This window comes from Lolium rigidum, chromosome 1 (genome assembly GCF_022539505.1).
Source record: "Lolium rigidum isolate FL_2022 chromosome 1, APGP_CSIRO_Lrig_0.1, whole genome shotgun sequence".
In the NCBI taxonomy this organism is placed as follows: Eukaryota; Viridiplantae; Streptophyta; class Magnoliopsida; order Poales; family Poaceae; genus Lolium; species Lolium rigidum.
The window spans coordinates 156,579,479-156,607,023 of record NC_061508.1 but is presented as its reverse complement, the minus strand read 5'-3'; the positions used below and the strand labels follow the sequence as shown (position 1 = coordinate 156,607,023).

At 44.6% G+C, this 27,545-nt stretch overlaps 1 protein-coding gene across 1 annotated transcript; it reads right to left on the bottom strand.

Annotated features, from left to right (window-relative positions):
* Positions 1-4,721: 4,721 nt before the first annotated feature.
* LOC124682624 (protein ALP1-like) lies at positions 4,722-5,414 on the bottom strand. Its single transcript, XM_047217272.1, has 2 exons — positions 5,304-5,414; positions 4,722-5,231 (listed from the first exon to the last, which is right to left on the bottom strand). Exons 1-2 carry the CDS (start codon positions 5,407-5,409, stop codon positions 4,762-4,764), a joined length of 576 nt encoding a protein of 191 aa, XP_047073228.1. The 5' UTR covers positions 5,410-5,414; the 3' UTR covers positions 4,722-4,761.
* Positions 5,415-27,545: the final 22,131 nt, after the last annotated feature.

Below are 27,545 nucleotides of genomic sequence, written 5' to 3'. Positions count from 1 at the left end.
ATGCCTTTTTATTTATCCACAACAAACAGAAAATCACCTAACAAGGCCTAGAAGACAAGGCTGACTACCCACACAAAACGCACTATTTTTCTTTTTTCTTTTGACTTGTTCTAGAAGATCCTATTGTTCCTCTTGGTCTAGATTGACCGTAGAAGCAACAAGGAGTGGGAGCAGATTTGAGGTGCCTGGTTTACCGGCCAAGTGGTAATGATGCGTGGCCACCAGTCGATGAGAGAGTCCGTCAATGAAGGGCCAAGGAAGGACGACACAACAATGTCATGATCGACCTCAAACAAAATGACCCGGTAAAAAAGGCATTGAAGAAGGAGATGCTCAATGGTCTCTGATTCCTGCAAACAAAGGAGTAAGAGTCGTCGGAGGCCAGTCCATGGCGGCGCCGCCACCGATCGTCCGTCCAATACCGGTTCCACGCGACCACGCCGCTTTCCACGCAAAAAGCTTGAATTTTTGCGGAGACCAGGGGTCTTCCACCACATGAGATGGGTTTAGGGATGGCACCCGCAGGGTATGGGTGCGGGTGAAGCCACCCCATACCCGTACCCATCTCCTTCAATCTCACCCGTCACCCATACCCATACCCGTCGACGGGTACAAGTTTTTTCCATACCCGTCACCCGGCAGGGTAAATGGGTACCCACGGGTAAAAATACCCATGTTTAAAATACATAATTGTTCACAAAATACTCATCAACAAAAATATATAACCATAATTTATAATCAGCGGCATATAGTAATCACCTTAGGTTCACAAACTCGCAAAATATAGAGGTAATTTGACTATACATAAGGACACAAATAAGCATTACAATAAAATCTCAATAATATAAAAGTTCAACCGAAATAAAATTGAGCAATTCGCTAGTAGCAAAACAAAGACCATGACCATTACGTGAGTCATGTCACCATGCTTCCACTCCACATCTCAAAGGGCCTGATTAGTACTGTACTCGTATTATTACTCTAATGAGCAGGCAGCGGTGCCGCTAAATCCATGCAATGCATGTACGTAGCTGAATAGTTGCACGTATGTGTATTTGGGCCAATAGCATGTGAATTAACTAGCTGGCAAAACTTGAAGCTCAAATGGCTAGTAGACCCTGAAGCAGGAGGTGCGGGACGTTGGCCTGGGACTAAGCTCTTTTTTTTTTTTTTGAACTCTGGGACTAAGCTCTTACCCGGCGCCCGGAGGCGGAGAGCACCATCAGATGACGAGGTCAGGGATGGACTTGGGGTCGGAGTGCCATGCTCCAGGCCATGGTGGCCACCGTCCTCCGTCTCGATCATCGCGATCTGCAACTCCATGTCTCGAGTCTCGACTGGGGTCGTCGGTAGCGCTCATGGCGTCGTCGCGTGCAGGTCTGCAAGACCAAAGAAAGGATGGTCAGTTTCGGAGGAGGAGGCCAAGCTGAAGGGAGCGGTGGTTGCGAGTGGCTGAAACCTGGACTTGATTACTACAGGCGTCGGCGGCCTCGCGCTGACCCTGGCGGCCGCCTCGCGTTTCTAGGAGAGATGGAGAGGAAAGGAGATTGGTCTGGGACGTGAATGTGATACTGATACGTGAATAGGTTGAGCCTAGAGCCTAGTCTATGCGGTAATCATGGGAGAGGAGGTCAAACAATAATTACCTGAGATCATGGAAGAGTTATTAGTGGGATTATTATTTAAGCTTTTTTGGTACGTTTGGATATTAGGATATACTAGTATTATATAAAACCCCACATGTCAGCATGTTGGGTGGGTATGCGGGTACACGGGTATGGGTTCTAACATCCCATACCCATACCCACTCTACCCAATGGGTACTATATTTCTCCATTTACATACCCATGGGTAATCTTTTGTCCCATACCCATACTCCTATTGGGTTTTTACCCGCCGGGTACACGGGTTATGGGTACCCATTGCCATTCCTAGATGGGTTTCAGTTAACGGTTTTGCTATGTCTCAGTCAACTGAGATTTTCTTAAGTCTAAGTCAATTACAAAAATGTGCTTTGAGTTGCACTTTTCTGTTAAAAAAGTGCAATTGCACTTTTCTGATAGAAATGTGCAACTGAACTGAGTTGCACTTTTCTTTAAACTGTAGTTGCACTTTTCTGAGTTGACTGAGACTTAAGAAAATCTCATTCAACTTAGACATAGGCACACCCTTCAGTTAAATCCGACTTATGTATATCGTGCAAACTAAATGCGGTTTAATTGTTGGACGAGTCTTGATTTTGATTATAAAGGAAACACGTACGTGTCCTACATCAATCACGAAGACAGAATAGAGCAGCACCTAACTGAATCTCCGGCCAGGTTCGTGAACATGCTCACGCTACGAGGCCGGTTATTTGCTGAGTCTCACAAAACAGAGAAAATCATGGTCATACTAACAGGTACAGCATGGCGATCGATCCCAACACTTGTCCGCTGGATCGATCGATCAATCCAGCACCTCAGCCACCTGCCTGACTCAACTCCAGCGATCCAGCGCTAGCGATCCGCCGCTCGCATGCCCCAGCTCGCCAGGGATCGAGCGCCAGCTTTCCGCGATCTGCCGGGCGTGCCGGAGTTGCCGCTTCTTGCCGCCAAGGTGCCCGATTTGCCGAACTTGCTGGAGCTGCCGCTTCCCGCCACCAAGGTGCCGAAGTTGCCGGAGCTGCCACCATGCCGGCTTCCCCGCTACCTGCTCCTAGTCCATCGTCTCCAACCTCCGGCAGCTGAATGAGTTCAGCCATTTTACCTCTTGGCTCCCCTGCATCCTCACTTTATATTTAGCGAAATGGATTTTAACTTGTTTTGAACAGATCTTGGGAATGAGAATTAATTATCATAAGAGTGAGTTAATTTCTATTAATGTAGAAATAGGGGAGTGTACCACTTTCCTGAAAACTTTTGGATGTGTGCTAGGTTCTTTTCCAATTAAATATCTAGGGATTCCTCTTCATTATGATAAATTGAAAAGAGAGAATCTACAGCCTTTGATTGATTCCCTTTTAAGTAGATTAGCTGGCTGGAGAGGGAAGTTATTATCTTCTGCAGCCAAGAGGGAATTAGTGAGGTCAGTCTTAGCTAGTATCCCAGTTTATTTGCTCTCTTTCTTTAAGTTCCCCAAATGGGTTTTGAAACTTATTAATACACAGCTAGCCAATTGCCTATGGAATGATGAGGAAGGGAACAACAAAATCCATTTAGCCAATTGGTCTTCTGTGTGTATGAGAAAAGAGTTTGGTGGCATGGGGATTCCTAATCTGCAAGATTTAAATTTAGGTCTCTTAGGGTCTTGGGTTAAGAGATATATACAGGGGGAAGAGACCCTGTGGAGGAAAGTCATAGATTGTAAGTATAATACTAAGGATCCTAATATTCTGTGTTGCCATGATGCACACCCATCCACCTTTTGGAAAGGTGTGATGGGTGCTGCAGAAGCTGTGAGGTTTGGATATAAATGGAAAATAGGAAATGGTAGGAGTGTTAGATTTTGGGAAGATATTTGGTAATACTAATTTGGCAACTCAGTTTTGGGACATATATTTTGTATCTAACCAACAAACTAAAACTGTTAGGGAAATTTGGGATGGAACAAATTTGAGATGTGATTTTAGGAGAAACTTCACTGATGATATGATGGTGCAATGGCAGGAATTAGTAGCTATTGCTGAAACTATAGTTTATAATTCTGATGAGGATCAACTTATCTGGGCTTATGAAACAAATGGAGTGTACTCTTCAAAATCTATGTATGCTCTAGTAAATTTTAGAGGAGTGACTCCAATCTATTTACCTGCTGTTTGGGACTTAAAAATCCCACCTAGGATTCAGATTTTTCTTTGGCTGCTGTCTCAAAACAAAATTATGACCAGAGACAATTTGAGAAGGAGGGGTATTCCAAAACCTATGGAGTGCTCCTTCTGTAGAGAATTTGAAAGTGTGCATCATCGGTTTTTTGACTGTATTGTTGCTAAACAGGTGTGGGGTCTGGTTAAAGAAATTTGCAAGCACAAAGTAGAGAAATATATAGATATAGCTAGTAGATGACTATGTAACAAAAGGTTTTTGTGGGGGATTTGGAATTCTAGGAATAGCTTAGTGTTTAATAGACTTACTTGGTTGGATTTGAAGCAGGTGTGGAGGGTTATTCTTTCTTATATGGGAAATTGGAAGGTTCTTTTCAAGGATCAGACATGGGAGGAAGTGGACCTCTTCATGAAGCATCTGTCAAACAAGATCAAAGCACCACTGGAGCTGGAACCACCCTGAAGTGCTCTTCCTTTGATTGGATCTCTTCCTGGGCTCCTGCTTCCAAAGCTTCTCAGTGCATGTTGTGCTGTGAAAAGGTCTTCAGCTCGAAGTGGTGTGTAATAGCTTTAGGGTGTGTTTGGTTGAGCTGTGGATTCTGAAAAAGCTTCTGTGAACTGTGAAAAAGCTGTTGTGAACTGTCAACTGTGGATTATCTGGAAGTTGTTTCTGGAAGTTGTTTGGTTGTAGCAACTGTGAACTGTGGGTTTGGTTAGAAATATCTGTAGTGCCCCTGAGACATGGAGAGACTGTATATGCGAATTGATCAGAAAATATCGATATGTGCACTAATTGATATGTAAATCGCCATTTCGGGAGAATATTTGTATTTTTTCATAATGATCCATACATATAGATAAAATGAATATAAAGTAATGTCCTCAAATAGTTAGAAAATATAAACGAGCATGCAAAAGACATGGTTCACATAATAATGTTCACAATCAACATAGATATTCTATTCCTCTCTCGCCATAAGCAAAGCATCGGCGATCCTACTTCGAATGTCGTTCATGGATTCCTCATTATCCACCCCAGGCTGGTCATCTCCTTGTGTTTGTGGTGCTGCACGTGCTGCTCCAGGTAGATAATCCTCATCTTCATCACACTTATCAAACTCCCGATCACACAATTTGCTATCACGAATAAAATTGTGCAATGCCATGCAAGCAAGAATGATATGCTTCTGTGTACGAGGTGAGAAACTTGGCATTGCCTTCAATATACGCCACTTTTGCTTTAAAACTCCGAATGCACGCTCAATTACATTGCGAAGAGACGAATGGAAGAAATTAAATATCTCATATTTCCCTTGCAGTGCACGCCCACGGCGAAGACGAAACTCTGATAGATGGTATGTACTCCCTTTGAAAGGAGCAAGATACCCAATTCGGTTTGGATAACCTGAGTCAACAAGGTAGTATTTTCCTGAAAGTAAACATGAAGTGAGCATAGGAAAATAACAATAATAACCTTTTAGAATGCATGATAAAGTTTTACCTTTAGGAGGTACAGGAAATGAAGGAAAATTTGCTAATGCATGATGTAAGATTCTTGTGTCATGTGCAGAGCCAGGCCAACCAGCAACAACAAAGGTAAACCTCATGTCAAAGTCACATATAGCAAGCACATTTTGAGATGTATAACCATAGCGACATGTGTGGTTAACCACATCCTCTGCAGGAACTGAACATGGTACATGTGATCCATCAATAGCACCAATAGCGTCTTTGAAGTGAGGCCAAAAACGATCTTCCTTAATCTTTTCATGCTCTGTACTAAAAGTAGGATCTCTTGGTTTGATGTTGTCTCTCGCTAACTTGCGCAAACAATACAATACTTCCTTAAACTTTGTGTGAACCGTCCATAGGAACCTTGTAAATTGGTTTTCAGCTTGTGCAAATGCCTGAGGGACCTAGTGCTTGTTTTCCCAGACCTTCCATGCTTGAGTCCATCTACACACATATAAATATGTCCCGTTAAAAATAATGGCAGCAAATGTAATGAAAATATCATGCTCAAATCACTATCATGGTACACACGTCAAGACATCGTTCTTGTACTAATTCTATACTGGTCTATAACACATTGTTCTTCTAGTAATTTTATACATGTTTACAGCAAATGTTTGTACAGATTAATATCAGCAAAAGCAATAGAGAATAAGACCGAAGCAATAGAAATCAATATCGGCAGAAGCAAGAGAAATTAACATCACACCTTCTTCTATCAATTTTACACAGGTTTGAACATACGTATTGATTGAGACAGAGGGGATAATCAATGGGATATTTGCAGCCAAGAACAGATCGGACAAATTAATGGTCTCTGATCTCTTCCTCTCTCATGGGCAGATCATCTTCACACGTTTCAGCATCGGCAATGAGAACCAAGGACAAAGGGGATAAATTAATGGGATATATCCAACCAAGAACTGACCGGCCAATTAATGGGAGAAGGCAATCTGCGCATGAGAGAGGAGGAGACCAGAGATTAGGGAGAGGAGCAACTACCTGCGTCGGGAGACAGACGTCTGAGGGATCGGCTGCTTGGTGGATTGGCGTCGGGACTTGGAGTGAGACGGGGCAAGGTTGGGTCGGGCCTGATGCCCGGACGAGGCAATCGCCGCCGGCGGGACGGCCGATGGGCGGCGCAACCCTAGCGCCCGCAGACTTTTCTTTCGAGAAGATGGTCGATAGGGGCGTATCGTCTGGCTTCGCCCTGTTTCGTTATGTTTCGGGGACGAAACGGTACAACTTATCGATGGCAGTGGGTAATTATCATCGAGTAGTTTTGAGAAGCTACCGCGCTAGAAGCTGGGTCGAACTCGCTGCGAGAGACTGCCTGATTTGTACGTACAGAAAGCTGCCGCGTTTGGAAAAGTTAGCGCCTAAAAAATCCGTTTGGTTCAGATTTTGCGATTGTAACCGTGAAGTTGGTTCTAAAAGCTCAACCAAACACACCCTAGAATCCTCAGCTTAGCTGTGTTGCTATACTAATGTGTCGTGAAGGGGTTTAGCTGTTGGACTTAGCCTTAAAACTGGTTGTTTTGCGATGCTTTTGACTGGTGTTTGAGCTGTAGGTTTTAGCCCTGGTTTTTGGTTGAATGTAAGCAGTGGGTGTGGGGTGTGTTGAACAATGTGGTTTCATTTTATCATATGAAAATGGAACCGGGGAGATGTCTCCCTGTGAATCTAAAAAAAATCCTCACTTTATTCCCCTGAACGCCGATACGATCTGCGGCAACACCTGAGTTTAGCCGTCGACAAACAGAGCTGAAAGTCAACAATGCAAAGTGAAACGGACAGAGTTTCAGGATCACCTTGGTTGACGGTAATCACTTCCTTGTTGGAGAGTATGTCGCACATGTTCTGCGACATTTTGTTTCAGGGACCGACCGTTCCAGTCGCCGGGGCGCGCGTACTCCGCCCACAGCTCGTTCTAGTCCGCCCTCTTCCTCGAAATAGGCTTTCGCCCCGCTTTATAAATAAAGCAACCACACCATACAAGAGTTGAAACAAAGAAAAATGCTGGAGCAACAGCAGAAACATGCCCAACTGAAAGGAAAGATACAAAGAAAGCTAATGGCAGAGCGACTAAACGATGGCACTCCGCAACTGTCGACGCCCTCCGAAGTTGTCCCACCACGCTACACGCACCACGGATCACCAAGTACCAAGGCAGCACCTTCAGAAAGGGATGCGACGTCAACACGCCGCTGCTTCCCGGACCAGCGAACTGGACCTAGGGTTTCCCCCGGTACTCGGGGTTAGATGGTACCGGGGATCCACGATGCCCTTCAAGAAGGAAAGGCGACACCCGCAGGCGCCGCCACATCGGTGTCGGACCAGCCGGCAAGGATTTCTCCCAAACCCCACTACCACCAACCCCCGGAAATCTGTAGCCTAGGAGCCCACGAGGTCCATACGCAGAGGTGGTAGGGTACGCGAACCGCTAGACGCAGGAAAGGCAGACGCAAAACGGCCCGCAAAGCTCGGGCCCAACAAGGCTCGTAAAGCAATAGCCGGTTCTAGGCCCGCCTGGCCCGGATCCAGCCCGCAAGCTCGCTGTAGCCGCCGCCTCCGCCTTCCCCTAGTCCGGCAACCCGCACCATCCCACCCCGATGCTAGGATCGTCACCACCAACCTGCCGCCCACCAGCTCGCGTCGCCCAAGATTGAGCCACCATCGCCGCCTCTCCGTGGCCAGCACCGCCAAGAGGACGTCGTTGCGCCGCCGCCGGCAGATCCCGGCCCGCCTGGCCCAGATCCGGCCTGCAGCAAGCACCACATGGCAGCGCATCTCGCCGCCGGCCTCCCAGCAAAACCAGCCCGCCATCGAGCCGCCCCTCCATCCTCCGCAGAGGTCGGCCGACCACCATCCACCACGGCGCCGCCTCCACCCGCAACTGCAAAGGCAGACGACCATGGCCCACGCCGCCCACGGCCTGTGCCACCCAGAGATACCGACGCCGTCGACCTCCTGATGCGCCACCACCACACCGCCGCTCGTCGCGTCGAGGCAGCGGGTCAAGCCCGCGCGCCGGCCGCCGTGGCACCCGACGGGCGCGCCACGCCCTGACCCGGAGGGTGCTCCCCGCGCCCACCCTCGCGAGCAAGGGAACGAGAGAGCCTCGCCGCCGCCGGCTGATGACCCACAAGTATAGGGGATCATAACAGTCTTCGAGGGAAGTAAAACCCAATTTATTGATTCGACACAAGGGGAGCCAAAGAATATTTGTAAGCCTTAACAGCGGAGTTGTCAATTCAGCTGCACTTGGAAACAGACTTGCTCGCAAGAGTTTATCAGTAGTAACAGTTTTATAGCAGTAGCAGTAGTGAAATATCAGCAGCAGTGTAACAAAGACAACAGTAGTGATTATAGTAAACATCAGGATTAAAAGACTGTAGGCACATGGATGGATGAACGGGCGTTGCATGGATGAGAGAAACTCATGTAACAATCAAGATAGGGCATTTGCAGATAGTAATAAAACGGTATCCAAGTACTAAGCAATCCATAGGCATGTGTTCCATATTTAGTCGTACGTGCTCGCAATGAGAAACTTGCACAACATCTTTTGTCCTACCAGCCGGTGGCAGCCGGGACTCTAGGGAATCTACTGGAAATTAAGGTACTCCTTTTAATTGAGTACCGGAGCAAAGCATTAACACTCCGTGAACACATGTGATCCTCACATCACCGCCTTCCCCTCCGGTTGTCCCAATTTCTGTCACTTTGGGGCCTCGGGTTCCGGACAGCGACATGTGTATACAACTTGCAGGTAAGATCATAAAACAATGAATATCATCATGAAACAATAACATGTTCAGATCTGAGATCATGGCACTCGGGCCCTAGTGACAAGCATTAAGCATAACAAGTTGCAACAATATCATAAAAGTACCAATTACGGATACTAGGCACTATGCCCTAACAATCTTATGCTATTACATGACCAATCTCATCCAATCCCTACCATCCCCTTCAGCCTACAGCGGGGGAATTACTCACACATGGATGGGAGAAACATGGCTGGTCGATGGAGAGGCGTCGGTGGTGATGATGTCGATGATCTCCTCCAATTCCCCGTCCCGGCGAGGTGCCAGAACGGAGTTTCTGGTCCCGAGACGGAGTTTCGCGATGGCGGCGGTGTTCTGGATGGTTTCTGGCGACTTCGACTTCTCGTCTCGCGTTTTTAGATCGAAACCCTTAAATAGTCCAGAGGGGGGCGTCAGAGGCTGGCCGAGGCGGCCTCACCATAGGGCGGCGCGCCCCCCTCCTAGGCCGCGCCGGCCTATGGTGTGGGGGCCATGGGCCCCCCTGGCCTGCCCATCTGGCTCCGTGAATCTTCTGGAAAAATAAGCCCTTTGACATAAATTCCGGGGATTTTCCTGAAAGTTGAATTTCTGCACAAAAAACGAGACACCAGGGCAATTCTGCTGAAAACAGCGTTAGTCCGTGTTAGTTGTATCCAAAATACACAAATTAGAGGCAAAACAATAGCAAAAGTGTTCGGGAAAGTAGATACGTTTTGGACGTATCAACTCCCCCAAGCTTAGCTTATTGCTTGTCCTCAAGCAATTCAGTTAACAACTGAGTGCAATAAAAAAACTTTCACGAACACATTTGTTCATATGATGTAAATATTCTCATGGTATGGACAAGTACTTAGGCAATTCATAATAAGATACATGCAAATAAAATCATCTAATAGCTATGTCAATCATGGAAAAGGTACCAACAAATTAATAATAAGCATCATGAATCATGTCTATCAGCAGGATTGCAATGTTCATAGAAGGATATGATAAAGTGGTATCTCGCTTGCTCGTATTTGTACAGCAAAACATAAATGCTCGGGCACCTTTGAAGTTCATGGAAAGAATGGAAGTAGAGATTATCAAAGATAAAAGCATCAAAGTTATACCACAATTAATCACATTTTGGGACAAGCATATTATACTAAGAATGACAGGTTGTGCTCTCAAGAAAGTGCTCAAAGAAAGGATGGTGACTCAACATAAAAGTAAAAGATTGGCCCTTCGCAGAGGGAAGCAGGGATTAACATGTGCTAGAGCTTTTCATTTTTCTAAAGACAGAAGTAAAATGGTTTTGAGAGGTGTTTGTTGTTGTCAACGAATGATAGTGGGCACTCTAACTACCTCATCAACCAGACTTCCAAGAGCGGCTCCCATGAAGGACGTTATCTCTACCGGCAAGGTAGATCATCCCCCTTCTCTTTTGTTTACACATGTATTTTAGTTTCATTATGGATGACACTCCCCCCAACCTTTGCTTACACAAGCCATGGCTAACCGAATCCTCGGGTGCCTTCCAACATTCTCATACCGTGGAGGAGTGTCTATTTGCAATTTAAGTTGCTTACTGATAAATCAGGGCAAAGCATGTGAAGAGAATTATTGATGAAAGTTAATTAATTGGGGTTGGGAACCCCGTTGCCAGCTCTTTTTGCAAAATTATTGGATAAGCGGATGTGCCACTAGTCCATTGGTGAAAGTCCGTCAGGAGTAAATGACAAGGTTGAAAGATAAAACACCACATACTTCCTCATGAGCTATAAAACATTAACATAAATTGAGAAGCATTTTGAAGGTTTTAAAGGTATGAGAATTTACTTGGAATGGTTTGAAATGCCATGCATAGGTATTTATGGTGGACACTCTGGAATAACTTGGTTTTCAGGGGTTTGGAAGCACGAGCAGCGTTCCCGCTCAGTACAAGTGAAGGCTAGCAAGAGACTGGGAAGCGACAATCAAGAGAGCAGTAACTGTCATAATCATGCTTGCGACAAAATAAATTAACGGAGGCATAAAAGTGATACAATAACTCTGAGGCAAAGTAAATCATCGAGGCTTAATTGACTTTTGTTCAGTCGTATGCATGCGTGAGCATGTGCCAAGTTGATTCAAGTGAATTATTCAGAGGAGGATACCACAATGTCATATCTATCTATGAATAAAGCAATGCAAGTAAATATTTATGACATGCTACTCATATTAATAAATTGGAGCTAAACATGAGAGATCATGAACTACTAGACTTTCTTAAATGACATATACCTCACATGAACCAACTAAGCATGCTCACATGGATGAGTATATGTACAAAAATGAAACAAAATAGAGTTCATACCAGCCTCTCACCACAGTCGGATTATCGTAGATCGTCATTATTGCCTTTCACTTGTGTAGCTGGAATAATATGGAATGAAAACCAAGGTCCAACCACCGAAGACCGCTGAACTCCATAATGAACTTTACAAAACCAAAGAAGAACAACAAATATTTTTGGTGTTTCTGAATTGGAAATAAGAACAAAAGGAAACAAGCAAACAAAGCAAAATCTTTTTGGGTTTTCTCATAGCAAACCAACGATAGCAAATAAAGCAAAATAGGAACAAGAAACCAAAATAAGCAAATGGTAAAGAGAAACAACATGAATATTTTTGGTCTTTTTGTGTTTTAGGAAAGAAACAAAGCAAAAACAAGAGAATGAAAACTACAAGAGTCGCATAAACACAAAGCAGCAGAAATTCGTCAAACTTGACAGCAGTACAGTAATCGATTTTTAAGAAATTCTTCCGTTGCTCAGCTCGAAAAGTGTTCAACTAATGAAAGTTAGATAATAACCTGGGGAACATGCACAAAAATTGGCTTCGCAAATAACGCTTTGGCTGTTTTTGAGAATTTTTTTGGTATCAGTCCAGAATCTGTTTTCAATCAGCACCTCCCCAAATATCATCTCCCTCTTATTAAAAGACCACTCTAAGAAGCTAAACAAGTATGTACAAGTATACAACAATTATAATATGCAATGAATGAGTGATGCCGGTATACCTCCCCCCAAGCTTAGGCTTTTGGCCCAAGTGGAGTTCAATCCCATGGTACCCATGAAGTAGCACCTCCGTAGTACGACGAAGATGGATCCTGTTCTGGGTACGTGCTGGAAGAAGCACCAGGATACGTGACGGTGTAGTCGTAGGAGGGCTCGGCGTCCTCGGAGTCATGTTGCTGGTGGAAGCCATATATCCTCAGTTGCTCATCCACCTCCTCCTTAGAGCGCGACCACGGTTTCCTATGAATACTGAACAAATCTGGCTACGGCAAAGGGATTTCCCTCTCATCCCCGTCAGTAAACAACATTCTATAGACAATATTATCTAAACTAGAGTCAATTGTAACAAATTGGTGACTCTTCATAGCAGCAATATCAAGCCTTATAGGAGTTAATTTCACATCAGTAGGGTCAAGAGGAAGATTTAAATATGCCAAAATGCGTGATGCAACAATTCCTCCAAAAATAGGCCCCTTGTTAGACAAACGGCGAGCAAAAAGAGCACCAAGATGATAAGGTGTCTCTCCAGTGAGTGCAGCAACTAGGAAAGCAAGATGATAACTAGAAATATTGCTAGTGTTCTCCCTACCAAGAATGCTAGTAGCAAGATAGTAAGCGAAATATTTAATGGCAGGGCGTTGAATGTTTCTTATATTGCCGCGTTGAATGGTGCGGCAATCATCATTAGTAACTCCTCGATAGAGCTCCAGCAAGGCCTTGGGATTGTTCTCAATCTTCTTCGCTGTACCTACAGGGGCAATATCCAATGCAGTACAAAAATCCTTCAGCTTCATAGTACGGATGAACCTCGCTGCCCACGGGGGTAGCTGCACACCCCTCCACGAGCTGACACATGTCTAATTGGTCAAACCGCATTACCGCTTCCCACCTATTACTGTACCCATTCTTAACAGTAACTGTAAGAAGTTAGCGCTCCCACTCCATCCACAAGGCAAATCACCGGTCTTCCCCACGCGTGGACGGCGTTGCGCCGGTCGCCTCCTGCTTCCGCCGCCGTAGAGGGCTCGCCGCGGGCCGCACCTCCACGCCCTCATCCAGCGGAGGTAGATGAACCCCGGGCAGAGCTGGTTACAGACGCTACAGGCGAGGAGACGCAGGCACTTTGATGCAAGATCCAAGAGAAATTGGAGAGAGAAAATCGCAGGTAGGATATAGTTTATCACCTGCCTCGTCCCCTCTTGACTTGTAAAAAGAGTCTAGCAAGCTGAAGAACAAATCGACTCCCACGAATTTGAGCGCTCTTATCTATTTTGGTGTATTGGGGATGTGCCGCGGGCCGGTGGCCAAATTGGGCGACCGCGGAAGACGCGAGGAGAGACTCGGCCTCCGGAGGCGTCATCGAGCTTTACAGGACACTTGAGCAGCGCAGGGCCTTGGCGCCTTGGCGGCCAGCTACGACGGAGGTCGAGCAAGGGTGGAACACGGAGGTTTGGCGCTAAGAGGCGGAGGTAGAAGACGACATCAAGTAGAAAGAGCATTTTTTTCTTTTCGGATGAGTGGTGGTCTGTTTGCCCTCCTAAAATCGACCTCCTTTACCGATGGCGCGGGGTGGGGAACGAGATTCACGGCGGCGGCTGCTGGCATTGGATCCGCGATGAAGCATTAGAGAGGTAGGAATCGATGGTAGATGAGAGGTCGATTTTGGGCGCCCGCCCAAGTTCCAGGACGCGCTCCAACGCAGATCCATGGCGTCGCCAGTTGTCGACCAGAGCTCAAACAGACGCCGAGACTTCCCAAATCGAGTCTGAAAGGATCGTATGCCGCACCTAGAGGGGGGGTGAATAGGTGCTAACCAATTTGTAGTTCTTTTTCAATTTAGGCTTGACACGAAAGGTAAATTCTCTAGATATGCAACTAAGTGAATTTACCTATATGACAAGGATATCAACTAAGCAAGGTATAGCTACGCAATAGTAGATAGAGTGGGATAGAGGTAACCGAGAGTCCGAGAGTGGAGCACGCGATGACACGGAGATGATTCCCGTAGTTCCCTTCCTTTGCAAGAAGGTACGTCTACGTTTGGAGGAGTGTGGTTGCTACGCAAGCCAAACCAACAGCCACGAAGGCTTCACTCAGATCTCCCGTGAGCAACGCCACGAAGGCCTAGCCCACTTCCACTAAGGGATTTCCTCGAGGCGGAAACCGGGCCTTTACAAAGTTCTTGGGGCACACATCCACAACCAAATTGGAGGCTCCCAAATCTGTAACAATACAACAATCAACAACAACACATCAACAACAAATCAACTAGGGAACCAAATAGGAACACTAGCATGAGATCCCTCAAACAAGAGAGGGGGAAATGAAGAACGCTTCGGTGAGGATGTAGATCGGTGTCTTCTCCTTCGAATCTCCAAAGTACAAGAGCTTTGGTTGGGGGAGGAAGGAGATCTTGCAAATCTTGACTTTCTTGAGGTGGCTCTAATGGAGGTGGCTTGGCAGATTTCTTGTGTAATGATTGAGCAAGCAACCAAGGTAGAAGAAGGGGGGTATTTATACCCCCTCTCAAAATTGAGCCGTTCGTTGCTTCCGGGGGCCGGATAATCCGGCCTAAGTAAGGGCCGGATAATCCGCCCCCCGGATAATCCGGTCTTTGGAACAAAACCGTGACAAAATCCGGCCAAAAGTCCGGCCCTATATCAGAGAAGCTTTTCTTCCAGTCCTTAGCCAAAATCGGGGGGGGGGGGGCGGATATTTCCAAAATATCCGTCCCGGATAATCCGGCCCTGGTACAATACCGGGACATTATCCGGGCAAATGTCCGGCCCCCATACTGCGCAACAATTCCTCGAGAGACTTAGGCAAAATCAGGGGGCCGGATATTTCAACAATATCCGGCCCGGATTATCCGGCCTGGCCAAACTTTTTCTGATGACTTTTGACAGACGATCAAATCCAACACACATGAATAATTATCTATGTAATCCATGTACCACTTAATCAAACATTAGTGTATCACATATATTGACATCAATTACACAAAACATAATGTGAGAGATGTTCTTTCAATCTCCCCCTTTTTGGTGTTTGATGACAATATACGGATTTGCCAAGGAATCACAATAGAGACAAGCATGATGGCAAGACATAGAGGCACTCCCCTACATGTGTGCATATAAGTAATTTGCATTTGAATACAAATACACAACACATAGGAGTATGGTGCCTCAACACAAGAGATATCCAACATGAGCTCTAACAAAAGACATTGACACATATGAAGTTGAGATAGGAAGCAAGAAATCATACCCATGTGTAGATATATAATGCGGAGATATAGCATCACACACAATGAAATATCCTTGATCTCAACAAATAGAAATCCGAAAACCATAACAATGTCTCACACCACATAGCACATAGTTTTGAACGGCACACAAACAAACCAAATAGTTCAACTAAAGAGGGAACACAAGAAATATAAGAATGATAAACGCATATGCTTGTGCCCAAACCATGCAAATCCCGAGAATCCTAATAGAACACTTCTCCCCCTTTGGCATCGAGACGCCAAAAAGGGGACAAGCGCGATGCTACACGTCCCATGAGAATCACTCGGAGGCATCATCATCATCGGACTCGACTGCCTCTTCCTCTTCTTCCTCATCAGTGTCAGGTGCATCCGGAGAGCGGCGAGAGGTGTTGGACCTTTGAAGGCAATCATCAAGATCACTCCATGGAACTCGTGCGAGTGCCATCCACTGTAACCCTGGTGAGCTGGAAGCCGAGGCGGGGGACCTTGATCACCACCGAGCTTGTGAAGAATAACCGCTGAGTATGCTTAATCTCAGAACGCTCTCGGCTAGCTGCATAGTTCTCCTTATGGATCTCAATGTTCATGCAAAGGATATGGCGCTGGAACCAACTAAGCCGGGTCACTTGCTTCCTCATAGCCGGGACATCACGATGACGAGCAGGAGCATAACCACTAGAACGAGCATCACCCATGAAGGAGTCAGGAGCAGGAACAGCTGAAGAGACTGGCTTTACCTTGTTGGCCTTCTTGACATGGTGCGTCACCAAAGGGTACCCACTCAAATCTTCACCAACCACAGCCACAGTGTTGTTGATGAGAAGCTGGATGTAGGGAGCATAGGGTATGGAGGTCCGGGAGACCATGGCATCATGGATCTCATGGAAGATAAAATCCATGATATCAAGAGTGAAGTTCCGTTCCTCATTCCCATCACGAGCACACTTATAGCTGAGGTGCATAAGGTTCACAAGGACTCCCCGGAGAGCATCATTGTTACCACCACTTGGGCAAATGGTTGCCCGAAAGAACCGAAGCAGCTGATTGTATATGGGAAGCAGCCCCTTTGTATAACCAATTTTCCCTGCTGAGGTATAGAGATGCACAAGAGCATTCTTATCTGCCTGTTGTGGTCCATGAAGACGACGACCCCCATCAACGGGAACTCCAAGAAAACCAGACAAATTGGCGTAGAGTGGCACCTGCAGATGAGTGGAGCCGCTCATCCATTCCATAGTGTGTTCCTCATCTTTCTTGATCGCCAAAGTGGCAAAGAATTGCTTCACCAAATCGGGCTATAGTCACATTGAATCTTCATGATATCATGCAAACCCAACCTTCCGGCTACCCGGATGGCATCTTCAAAGTGATTGTTTTCAGCCGAATGTCCACATCGATAGCTTGCATGGGTCTCAGATTCTTCATGGGCTCATAGATGTCCTTGTAAATGAATTCCTGCTCAATGCACCAGAATCTCCTGCCCTCAATCTCTTCATCCCTTGGGACATCTTCATACCAGTTCTTCATGCGAATAGCGGAATAAGAGACTGGGTCCATGGCCTTGTAGTTCTCCCTCACTTCCTTGTTCTTCCGCCTTGAAGTGACGGACTTGCGAGGTGCATTGGTTGCAAACTCGTCACTAGATCGATCATGCCTTGAGCGTCTCCGACCACCCGAGAAGCACCACCCGTGAGAAGCAAAGGCGGGTAGCAAAGGAAAGGTAATGCTCATAAGTCATGTAAGATACAGTAATATACTCGAGAAGCATGCTATAAGTCGGTACAAATCTAGACATGATAGATTGAAGCAAAAACTGCAGCGGCGATGAAGCTCCAGGCCGGATAATCCGGTGTCCCCTGGGGGCGGATAATCCGGCCTGGCCGGATAATCCGGCCTGCTCGGGGGGCGGATAATCCGGCCCTGCGAGATAAGCAGTTTTCCAATCAAAAACTTGTCTAAGACTAGATCGGCCTCATAGCATGCAAGAGGAGTACACTACAAACGATTTGGAACAACTAGACACCAATTCCACCAAGAAAATAGCACATATAAAACACAACATCTAGGGTTAGAGATTGTGAATCATACCCACATCCATTGTGGAAACCGCTTGGAGGAGAAGGTAGCTAGGGAGGAGATGCTCCCGATCCACCCAAGAACTCCGAGAGGGGCGGACGGAGCGTCTCCGGCGAGGAGGAGGAGATCCGGCGATCTTGAGAGGAGAAAGAGAGAGAGAGGCGCGCGGGGGAGGAGGTGTGAACCGTTTCCCCCCGTGGCCTCGACCTCAGCCCTTTCAAGATCTGCCCAGGCCGGATAATCCGGCCCTAGCTTAGGGCGGATAATCCGGCCGGGCCGGATTATCCGGTGTCTCCTGGGGCCGGATTATCCGGGGTGCTGGAAAATTCCAGAAACACCGGGAATCCGGCCCATCTTTCGTTGGTTATTTGCAGGACCCATATGTGATGCAATAATATATCACGTCACATATAAGGTGCAAATTTACCAATAAGATGGAGCCACCTAGATCATCCGACCGAACCACCTCAAACTCCAAGTTTTTACCAAACATGACAAATGAGCAAGATGGAAATGGCTTATAGGGGAGAGTGGGCTTAGGTTTTAGAAGATACAAACTGTTGATGGTACATGGTCACTCAAGTTTGCAAGATATGAGCAAATAAGGCCAAACTAGAGTGATTTCCCATAAGAACATGGAGTTGTCAAATAAGAGGCGATAAGATCCAAATAACTCCAACTCTTCACAAAGAAGAGTGTGGTGGCCTAGGCCACCATATATGAGTGTTGTGGCATGGCACCGCGAAGATATATCTTGGGTCCAAGCCACTACTCATCATTGAAGCTCACATATCAACATATGATATAAAGAGAATGATTTCTTAATGTTGGCATTATGGGGGGAGGGATAGCTCAATAATTTAAACCGCACTCCCCCTATTTCCATGCCCACATCTAAACCAAATAAAGTTTTGAGACGAAAGTGTGTTTGCAAGATGGTCAAGCTATACTCCGTGAATCAATGATATTTAGCTCATTCCTCAAATAAGAGAACCTTGCTTCATCAAGAGGCTTCGTGAATATATCGGCAAGTTGATCTTTGGTAGGAACATAGATAAGCTCAATATCACCCCGGGCAACATGATCCCTAATGAAATGATTCCGGATCTCAATATGCTTCGTTCTTGAATGTTGCACCGGATTATAGGCAATCTTGATGGCACTTTCATTGTCACATAATAGAGGCACTTTGTCACAAATGACACCGTATTCCTTTAAAGTTTGCCTCATCCATAACAATTGAGTGCATCCACTTGCGGCGGCAACATATTCGGCTTCGGCGGTGGAGAGAGATATACAATTTTGCTTCTTAGAAGACCAACACACCAAGGACCTACCAAGGAATTGGCAAGCCCCGGAAGTTGATTTCCTATCATCCTTGTCACCCGCCCAATCCGCATCGGTATAACCATTGAGAATAAAACTTGAGCCTTTGGGGTACCAAATACCATATCTTGGGTATCAACCAAATATCGAAAGATTCTTTTGAGAGCCATCATGTGGCTCTCTTTAGGAGAAGCTTGATACCTTGCACACACACCAACACTCAACACTATGTCCGGTCTAGATGCACAAAGGTAAAGCAAGGATCCAATCATGGAGCGATATACCTTTTGATCCACCTCTTTACCATTGGGATCTAGTGCAAGATGACATTTGGTAACCATAGGAGTGGCCACACCCTTCATCTCGGTCATCTTGAACCTCTTGAGCATGTCTTGGAGATATTTTGCTTGGTTGATGAAGGTTCCTTCCCTCAATTGCTTGATCTCAAAACCAAGGAAGAACTTCATCTCTCCCATCATAGACATCTCAAACCTATCGGTCATAAGCTTTGAGAATTCATCATTGAAAGCTTTGTTAGTAGATCCAAATATAATATCATCAACATATAATTGGCAAACGAAAAGCTCCCCATTGACCCTCTTAGTAAAAAGAGTGGGGTCGATTAGCCCAACATCAAACCCACGGTCTACCAACAATTCCTTAAGGTGCTCGTACCAAGCTCTAGGAGCTTGTTTGAGACCATAAAGTGCTTTATCAAGCTTGTAGACATGGTTAGGAAAGTTGAGATCCTCGAACCCCGGGGGTTGCTTAACATAAACCTCTTCATGCAAAGGACCATTAAGAAAAGCACTTTTCACATCCATTTGTTGTAACTTAAAGTTATGATGCGAAGCATAAGCAAGAAGGATACGGATGGACTCAAGGCGAGCCACGGGAGCATAGGTTTCTCCAAAGTCAATACCCTCAACTTGAGAGAACCCTTGAGCAACCAATCTTGCCTTGTTCCTCACAACATTTCCAAACTCATCTTGCTTGTTCTTGAAAATCCATTTAGTGCCTATAACATTGCGGCACTCCTTAGGCTTCTTTACTAAAGTCCACACTTTGTTGCGCTTCAAGTTGTTGAGTTCTTCATGCATAGCTTCCAACCAATCCGAATCTTCAAGGGCTTCAAATACTTTCTTGGGTTCCACTAAGGAGATATAAGCATGATGATGGCTAAAGTTCGCCAATTGCCTTCTTGTGGAAACCTTTGCCCTTACATCACCAAGAACCTTGTCATGAGTGTGTCCACGAAGCTCGAGGTTCCTTTCTCTTCTTGCTAGACGACGGGCCTCGATCTCCTCCTTGGTCTTTCTAGGCCTTGGAGGTGTCACTTGATCAACTTGATCATTTGGGTCCCCGTCTTGACCTTGAACTTGAGCTTCCTCAATTGCTTGGGGTTGCTCAATCTCATGTGCTTGATCTTGAACAATGTTCGGAGAAGGGCAAGAGTTGATTGGATCCTCATTGGAGCCATTATGAGTGATTGGTTGATCTTGACCTTGATCTTGTCCTTGATCTTGCACATAAGAGGGAGAGTCTTGTTCTTGTTCTTGGGTTGGTGCATCATTTGCTTCACTAGGTGATGACCTACAAGTATAGGGGATCGCAACAGTCTTCGAGGGAAGTATTACCCAATTTATTGATTCGACACAAGGGGAGACAAAGAATACTTGAAAGCCTTAACAGCGGAGTTGCCAATTCAGCTGCACCTGGAAACAGACTTGCTCGCAAGAGTTTATCGATAGTAACAGTTTTATAGTAGTAGCGAGTAGTGAAATAACGAGCAGCAGAGTAACAAAGACAGCGAGTATTGATTTTAGTAAACGAGCAGGATTAAAATACCGTAGGCACGGGGACGGATGACGGGCGTTGCATGGATGAGAGAAACTCATGTAACAATCATAGCAGGGCATTTGCAGATAATAATAAAGCGGTATCCAAGTACTAATCAATCAATAGGCATGTGTTCCAATTATAGTCGTACGTGCTCGCAATGAGAAACTTGCACAACATCTTTTGTCCTACCAGCCGGTGGCAGCCGGGCCTCAAGGGAAACTATCTGGATATTAAGGTACTCCTTTTAATAGAGTACCGGAGCAAAGCATTAACACTCCGTGAACACATGTGATCCTCACATCACTGCCATTCCCTCCGGTTATCCCGATTTCGTCACTTCGGGGCCATTGGTTCCGGACAGCGACATGTGTATACAACTTGCGGGTAAGATCATAAACAACGAATATCTTCATGAATCAATAACATGTTCAGATCTGAGATCATGGCACTCGGGCCCTAGTGACAAGCATTAAGCATAACAAGTTGCAACAATATCATAAAAGTACCAATTACGGACACTAGGCACTATGCCCTAACAATCTTATGCTATTACATGACCAATCTCATCCAATCCCTACCATCCCCTTCGGCCTACAGCGGGGGAATTACTCACACATGGATGGGGGAAACATTGCTGGTTGATGGAGAGGCGTTGGCGGTGATGGCGGTGATGATCTCCTCCAATTCCCCGTCCCGGCGGAGTGCCGAAACGGAGACTTCGGCTCCCGCTACGGAGTTTCGCGATGTGGCGGCGTTCGGAGGGTTTACGGCGACTTCGACTTCTCTCCGAGCGTTTTTAGGTCGAGGCGAATAAGTAGTCCGAAGGGGGCGTCGGAGGCCGGCCGAGGGGGCCACACCACCTGGCCGCGCGGGCCCCCCCTGGGCCGCGCCACCGGGTGGTGTGGGGCCCTCGGGCCTCCACTTCAATTGCCCTTCTGGCTCCGTTAGTTTCCTGGGAAAATAGGGCCTTCTGCATAAATTCCGAGGTTTTCCCGAAAGTTGGATTTCTGCACAAAAACGAGACACCAGAGCAGTTCTGCTGAAAACAGCGTTAGTCCGTGTTAGTTGCATCCAAAATACACAAATTAGAGGCCAAACAATAGCAAAAGTGTTCGGGAAAGTAGATACGTTTTGGACGTATCAACTCCCCCCAAGCTTAGCTTATTGCTTGTCCTCAAGCAATTCGATTAACAAGCGAGCGATAAAAGAACTTTCACGAACACATTTGCTCATATGATGTATATATTCTCATGATATGGCTAATACTTGAGCAGTTCATAACAAGGTACATGCAAATAAGATCATCTAACAGACTATATCAATCATGAAGAGGTACCAACAATTAATAATAAGCATCATGAATCATGTATATAAGCAGGATTGCAATGTTCATAAGAGAGTATGATAAAATGGTATCTCGCTTGCTCGTATTTGATTGGCAAAACATAAATGCCCGGGCACCTTTGAAGTTCATAGAAAGACTAGAAGTAGTGATTGTCAAAGATAAGAGCATCAAAGTTATACCACAATCAATCATATTTTGAGACAAGCATATTATACTAAGAATGACAGTTGTGCTCTCAAGATAGTACTCAAAGAAATAATGGAGACACAACATAAAAGTAAGAGATTGCCCCTTCGCAGAGGGAAGCAGGGATTAACATGCGCTAGAGCTTTTCATTTTTATAAATCAGGAGTAAAATTATTTTGAGAGGTGTGTGTTGTTGTCAACGAATGGTAATGGGTACACTAACTACCTCGCCAACCGGACTTTCAAGAGCGGCTCCCATGAATTATTGCATATTTATTTGGCACTCCTTCCAACCTTTCTTGCACAAACCATGGCTAACCGAATCCTCGGGTGCCTGCCAACAATCTCATACCATGAAGGAGTGCCTTTTTATTTTAGTTTTATTATGATGATGACACTCCCCCCAACCTTTGCTTACACAAGCCATGGCTAACCGAATCCTTCGGGTGCCGTCCAACAATCACAAACCATGTAGGAGTGTCTATTTAAGTTTAATTAATTCGGGACTGGGAATCCCATTGCCAGCTCTTTTTGCAAAATTATTGGATAAGCGGATGTGCCACTATTCCATATGAGAGTCCGTCAAAAGTAAATGACAAGGTTGAAAGCTAAACACCACATACTTCCTCATGAGCTATGAAACATTAACACAAATTAAGAAGCATTTTGAAGGTTTTAAAGGTAGCGCATGAGAATTTACTTGGAATGGTTTGAAATGCCATGCATAGGTATTTATGGTGGACACTCTGGAATAACTTGGTTTTCATGTGTTTGGAGGCATGAGCAGCGTTCCCGCTCAGTACAAGTGAAGGCTAGCAAAAAGACTAGGGAGCGACAAATCAAGAGAGCGATGACTTGTCATAATCATGCTTGCGGCAAAATAAATTAACCGAGGCATAAAAGTGATACAAGAACTCTGAAGCAATGTAAATCATTGAGGCTTAATTGACTCTTATTCAGTCATATGCATGCGTGAGCATGTGCCAAGTCGATATAAATGAATTATTCGAGAGGAGGATACCACAATGCCATACTTACTTATGAATAAAACAATGCAAGCAAACATCCATGACATGCTACCCATATTAATAGATTGGACCTAAACATGAGAGATCATAAACTACTAGACTTTCTCAAATAACATATACCTCACATGAACCAACTAAGCATGCTCACATGGATGAGTATATGTACAAAAATGAAAACAAATAGAGTTCATACCAGCCTCTCACCACAATCGGATTGTCGTAGATCGTCATTATTGCCTTTTCACTTGTGTAGCTTAGATAATATGAAATGAAAACCACGCTCCAGCCACCGAAGACCATTGAACTCATAAAGAACTTTACAAACCAAAGAAGAACAGCAAATATTTTTGGTGTTTTCAAATTGCAAATAAGAACAAGAGGAAACAAGCAAACAAAGCAAAATCTTTTTGGATTTTCTTATAGCAAACTAGCAATAGCAAATAAAGTGAAACAAATGCAAAAACCAAGATAAACAAATGATGAAGAGAAACAACAGAAATATTTTTGGTCTTTTTGTGTTTTGGGAAAGAAACAAAGCGGAAACAAGAAATAACAAACTAAAAGAAACACAGAAAAGCAAGATGGCATAAATCTGCCAAAACCTGACAGCAGTACAGAAATCGATTTTTACAAAAATCTTACGTTGCTCAGTTCGAAAAGTGTTCAACTAATGAAAGTTAGATAACAACCTGGGGAACATGCAAAAAAAAATTCAACTCAAAATACCGTTCTGGCTGGGCACACGAATTTTTACGGTAACAGCCCAGAATCTGTTTTCAGGCAGCACTTCCCCAAATATCATCTTCCTCTCATTAGAAAACCACTCAAACGAACAAAGCAAGTATGTGCAAGTACCCAGCAACCATAATATGCAAAGAATGAGTGATGCCGGTATACCTCCCCCCAAGCTTAGGCTTTTGGCCTAAGTGGAGTTCAATCCCATCGATCCCATGAAGTAGTATCTCCGTAATATGAAGATGGGTCGTATTCCGGGTATGTGCTAGAAGAAGCACCCGGATATGTGACGGTGTGGTCGTAGGAGGTCCCGACGTCCTCGGAGTCATGTTGCTGGTGGAACTCTTGTATCTTCATATGCTCATCCACCTCCTCCTTAGTGCACGACCATGATTGCCTGTCAATACTTAACAAACCAGGTTGGGGAAGAGGGATTTCCTTCTCCTCCCCGTCAGAAAACAACATTCTATATACCATATTATCCAAAGTAGAGTCAGTTGTAACAAAATGATGACTCTTCATAGCAGTAATATCAAGTCTCCTAGGAGCCAATGGCACATCATTAGGATCAATAGGAAGATTAAGAAATGTTAAAACACGCAGTGCAATGGTTCCTCCAAAAATAGGCCCCCTGGTAGACAGGCGGCGAGCAATAAGAGCACCAAGGTGATAGGATGTTTGACCAGTAAGTGCAATGTTCAGGAAAGCAAGATGGTAGCTAGAGATATTACTAGTGTTCTCCCTACCAAGAATGCTAGTAGCAATGTAGTATGCAAAATATTTAACAGCGGGGAGTTGAATGTTCCTTATCTTGCCCCGCTGAATGGTGCGACAATCATCATCGGTAATCCCTCGGTAGAGCTCCAGCAAGTCCCGGGGGTTGTCATCAATCCTACTTGCTGTACCTACAGGGGCAATATCCAAGGCACAACAAAAATCCTTCAATGGCATAGTCACAGTATTACCATAGATCCTGAACGCAACCGTTGGCTCATATTGTTTGTTGTTGAACTGGAAACTCTCGACGAAAGTCTTGGTGAGCAAGTAGTATTGCTCCCTTTCATCGCCCATATAGGTGGTTAACCCTGCCCTGTTGACAAGTGTTAAGAAGTCCTCCAATATTCCTGCATTCCTTAGAAAATCAAAGCATGGAAAAGTAGAAGCATTAGGAGGCCCGTTGTCCTCTTCGGGCGCGAAGCTAGGCGCGAGGATGTCTTCATTGTATGACCGCCTAATTTGGGTGGAGGACCTAGAAGGCCTCCCGGTGCTGGTTGTTCCCTTCTTGAACAACTCTCCAAATTTGAACTTCTTCATTTTCTGAAATTTTCAACAAACAATATAAAACTTGATTTGGTGACATACAATTGAGGGAAACTACCATAGGAACTTGCTAGAGTACTAATCATGCATCAAAACTAATTTCTACCAATTAGAACAAGCATGCAAGCTCACCAAACATGTTACCTACAGCAGCAAAATATTCAAGATATACTCAACCAAACGAAATTCTACTTGGATGGGTGGAGGAGTCACATACCGAAGAGCAAATGTGCCAAATTTCGGACAGAAATCTGGGCTGAGCAAAGAGATCGAGAAATCTGGAGCTCCGGAGCAAAAACGCGAGAGAGATGAACTTGGTACGAGTTTTTTCGGGAGAGAGAAGGTGCTTGGGAGAAAGAGATGGCAAAGTGGGGCGAGAGGGAGCCCACACCACATGGTGGCGCGGCCACCTCCTTGGCCGCGCCGGCCGGTGGTGTGGCGCCCTCCGGTGCCCCACTGGTCATCCTCCGGTGCTCCTGAGTGCCTCGTCGAAAAATAGGACCAACGGTATAATTTTCGCGAATTTTTGAAAACTTTGAAAAATGCACATTTTCTGGGTATTAAGTTTATTATTACTGGCCAGGAAATTTTTTGAAATCTCAAATCAATTAAGAAACTTTGCAAATTAAAAGTGCTACAGCAACTAAAGAAAGTGGAGAAAGAAAGAAAGAGATGTTGTTTACCTCCTCTATGCATATAAAAGGTATTTGTTAACAAGGTTGATCAAGTCTTGCCACCAAATAAATTTTACATAGCATATGAAGAAATAAACCTCAAATCAATCATGTTACCTTGAATTGTATTGATATGGATCCAATAACGAGAGTTTGATATTCTTCTTTAGGCTCATATATAGGACAATCGATGGTTCCCACTTTGATAGTTCTCACATGAGAGATAGTATTAACTCCGCACGCTTTTTCAATCCTCTTGGGGAAATAGACGGTGTGTTCCTTATCATCAACATTGAAAGTGACCTTTCCTTTGTTGCAATCAATAACAGCCCTCGCGGTGTTAAGAAAAGGTCTCCCAAGAATAATAGACATATTATCATCTTCGGGCATTTCCAATACAACAAAATCGGTTAATATCAAGCGGTTAGTAGTAACTTGAACAGGAACATTCTCACATATACCAACAGGAATAGCAGTAGATTTATCAGCCATTTGCAAAGATATATCGAGTAGGTATCAACTTATCTAAGTAAAGTCTCTTATAAAGAGAAAAAGGCATAACACTAACACCAGCTCCCAAGTCACATAGAGCAGTTTTAACATAATTATTCTTAATAGAACAAGGAATAGTAGGTATACCTGGGTCGCCCAACTTCTTTGGAATTTTGCCATTGAAAGAGTAATTAGCAAGAATAGTAGAAATTTCCTCATTGGGGATTTTCCTTTTGTTAGTAACAATATCTTTCATATACTTTGAATAAGGAGGCAATTTAATAGCATCAGTCAAAGGGATTTGCAAGAATAAAGGTTTCATCCAATCACAAAATTTATTATAATGTTCTTCTTCCTTTGATTTTAGTTTCTTAGCAGGAAAAGGCATTGGCTTTTGCACCCAAGGTTCTCTTTCATTACCATGTTTCTCAGTAATAAAATCTTCTTTAGTATACTTTTTATTTTTAGCATGCTTTTCAGGTTCTTCTTCAACCTCTTCTTTATCCGGAGTATCAATCTTATCATTATCTTTATCATTATCATGTTCATTACCACTTTCAGTTTCAGCATCGAAATAGAAATACTATTAGGATCATTAACAGGTTCGAGAGGATTCTACAACATTTTTATGTTTCTTTTTCTTTTTCTTCTTAGAATGAGCACTAGGTTCAATGCGTTGAGAATCTTGTTCAATTCTTTTGGGATGCCCTTCAGGATATAGAGGATCCTGGGTAGAGACACCACCTCTAGTTGTTACTTCATAAGCATGTTTTTCTTTAGCATTATTTCCTAACAAGTCATTTTGCACTTTAGTGAGTTGATCAATTTGAGTTTGAATCATATGAAAATGTTTAACAAGCATCTTAACATCATTGGAGGTTCTCTCCACAATATCATGCAATTGACTAATAGCTTGAGAATTTTCCATTAAATGATTCTCTACTCTCATATTAAAATTTTCTTGCTTAACAATATAATTATCAAACTCATCTAAGCATTGTGCAGGAGGTTTCGAATACGGAATATCTTCCCTAGTAAAGCGTTGAAGCGAGTTTACCTCAATCATGGATGAAGGGGGAATTATCTC

Bases quoted from the DNA above. Each gene is read 5' to 3' on its own strand.
- LOC124682624 (XM_047217272.1), bottom strand. From the start codon at position 5,409: ATGAGGTTTACCTTTGTTGTTGCTGGTTGGCCTGGCTCTGCACATGAC. The intron at 5,232-5,303 runs GTAAAACTTTAT...GTTTACTTTCAG, and splicing joins ATTTCCTGTACCTCCTAAAG to GAAAATACTACCTTGTTGAC.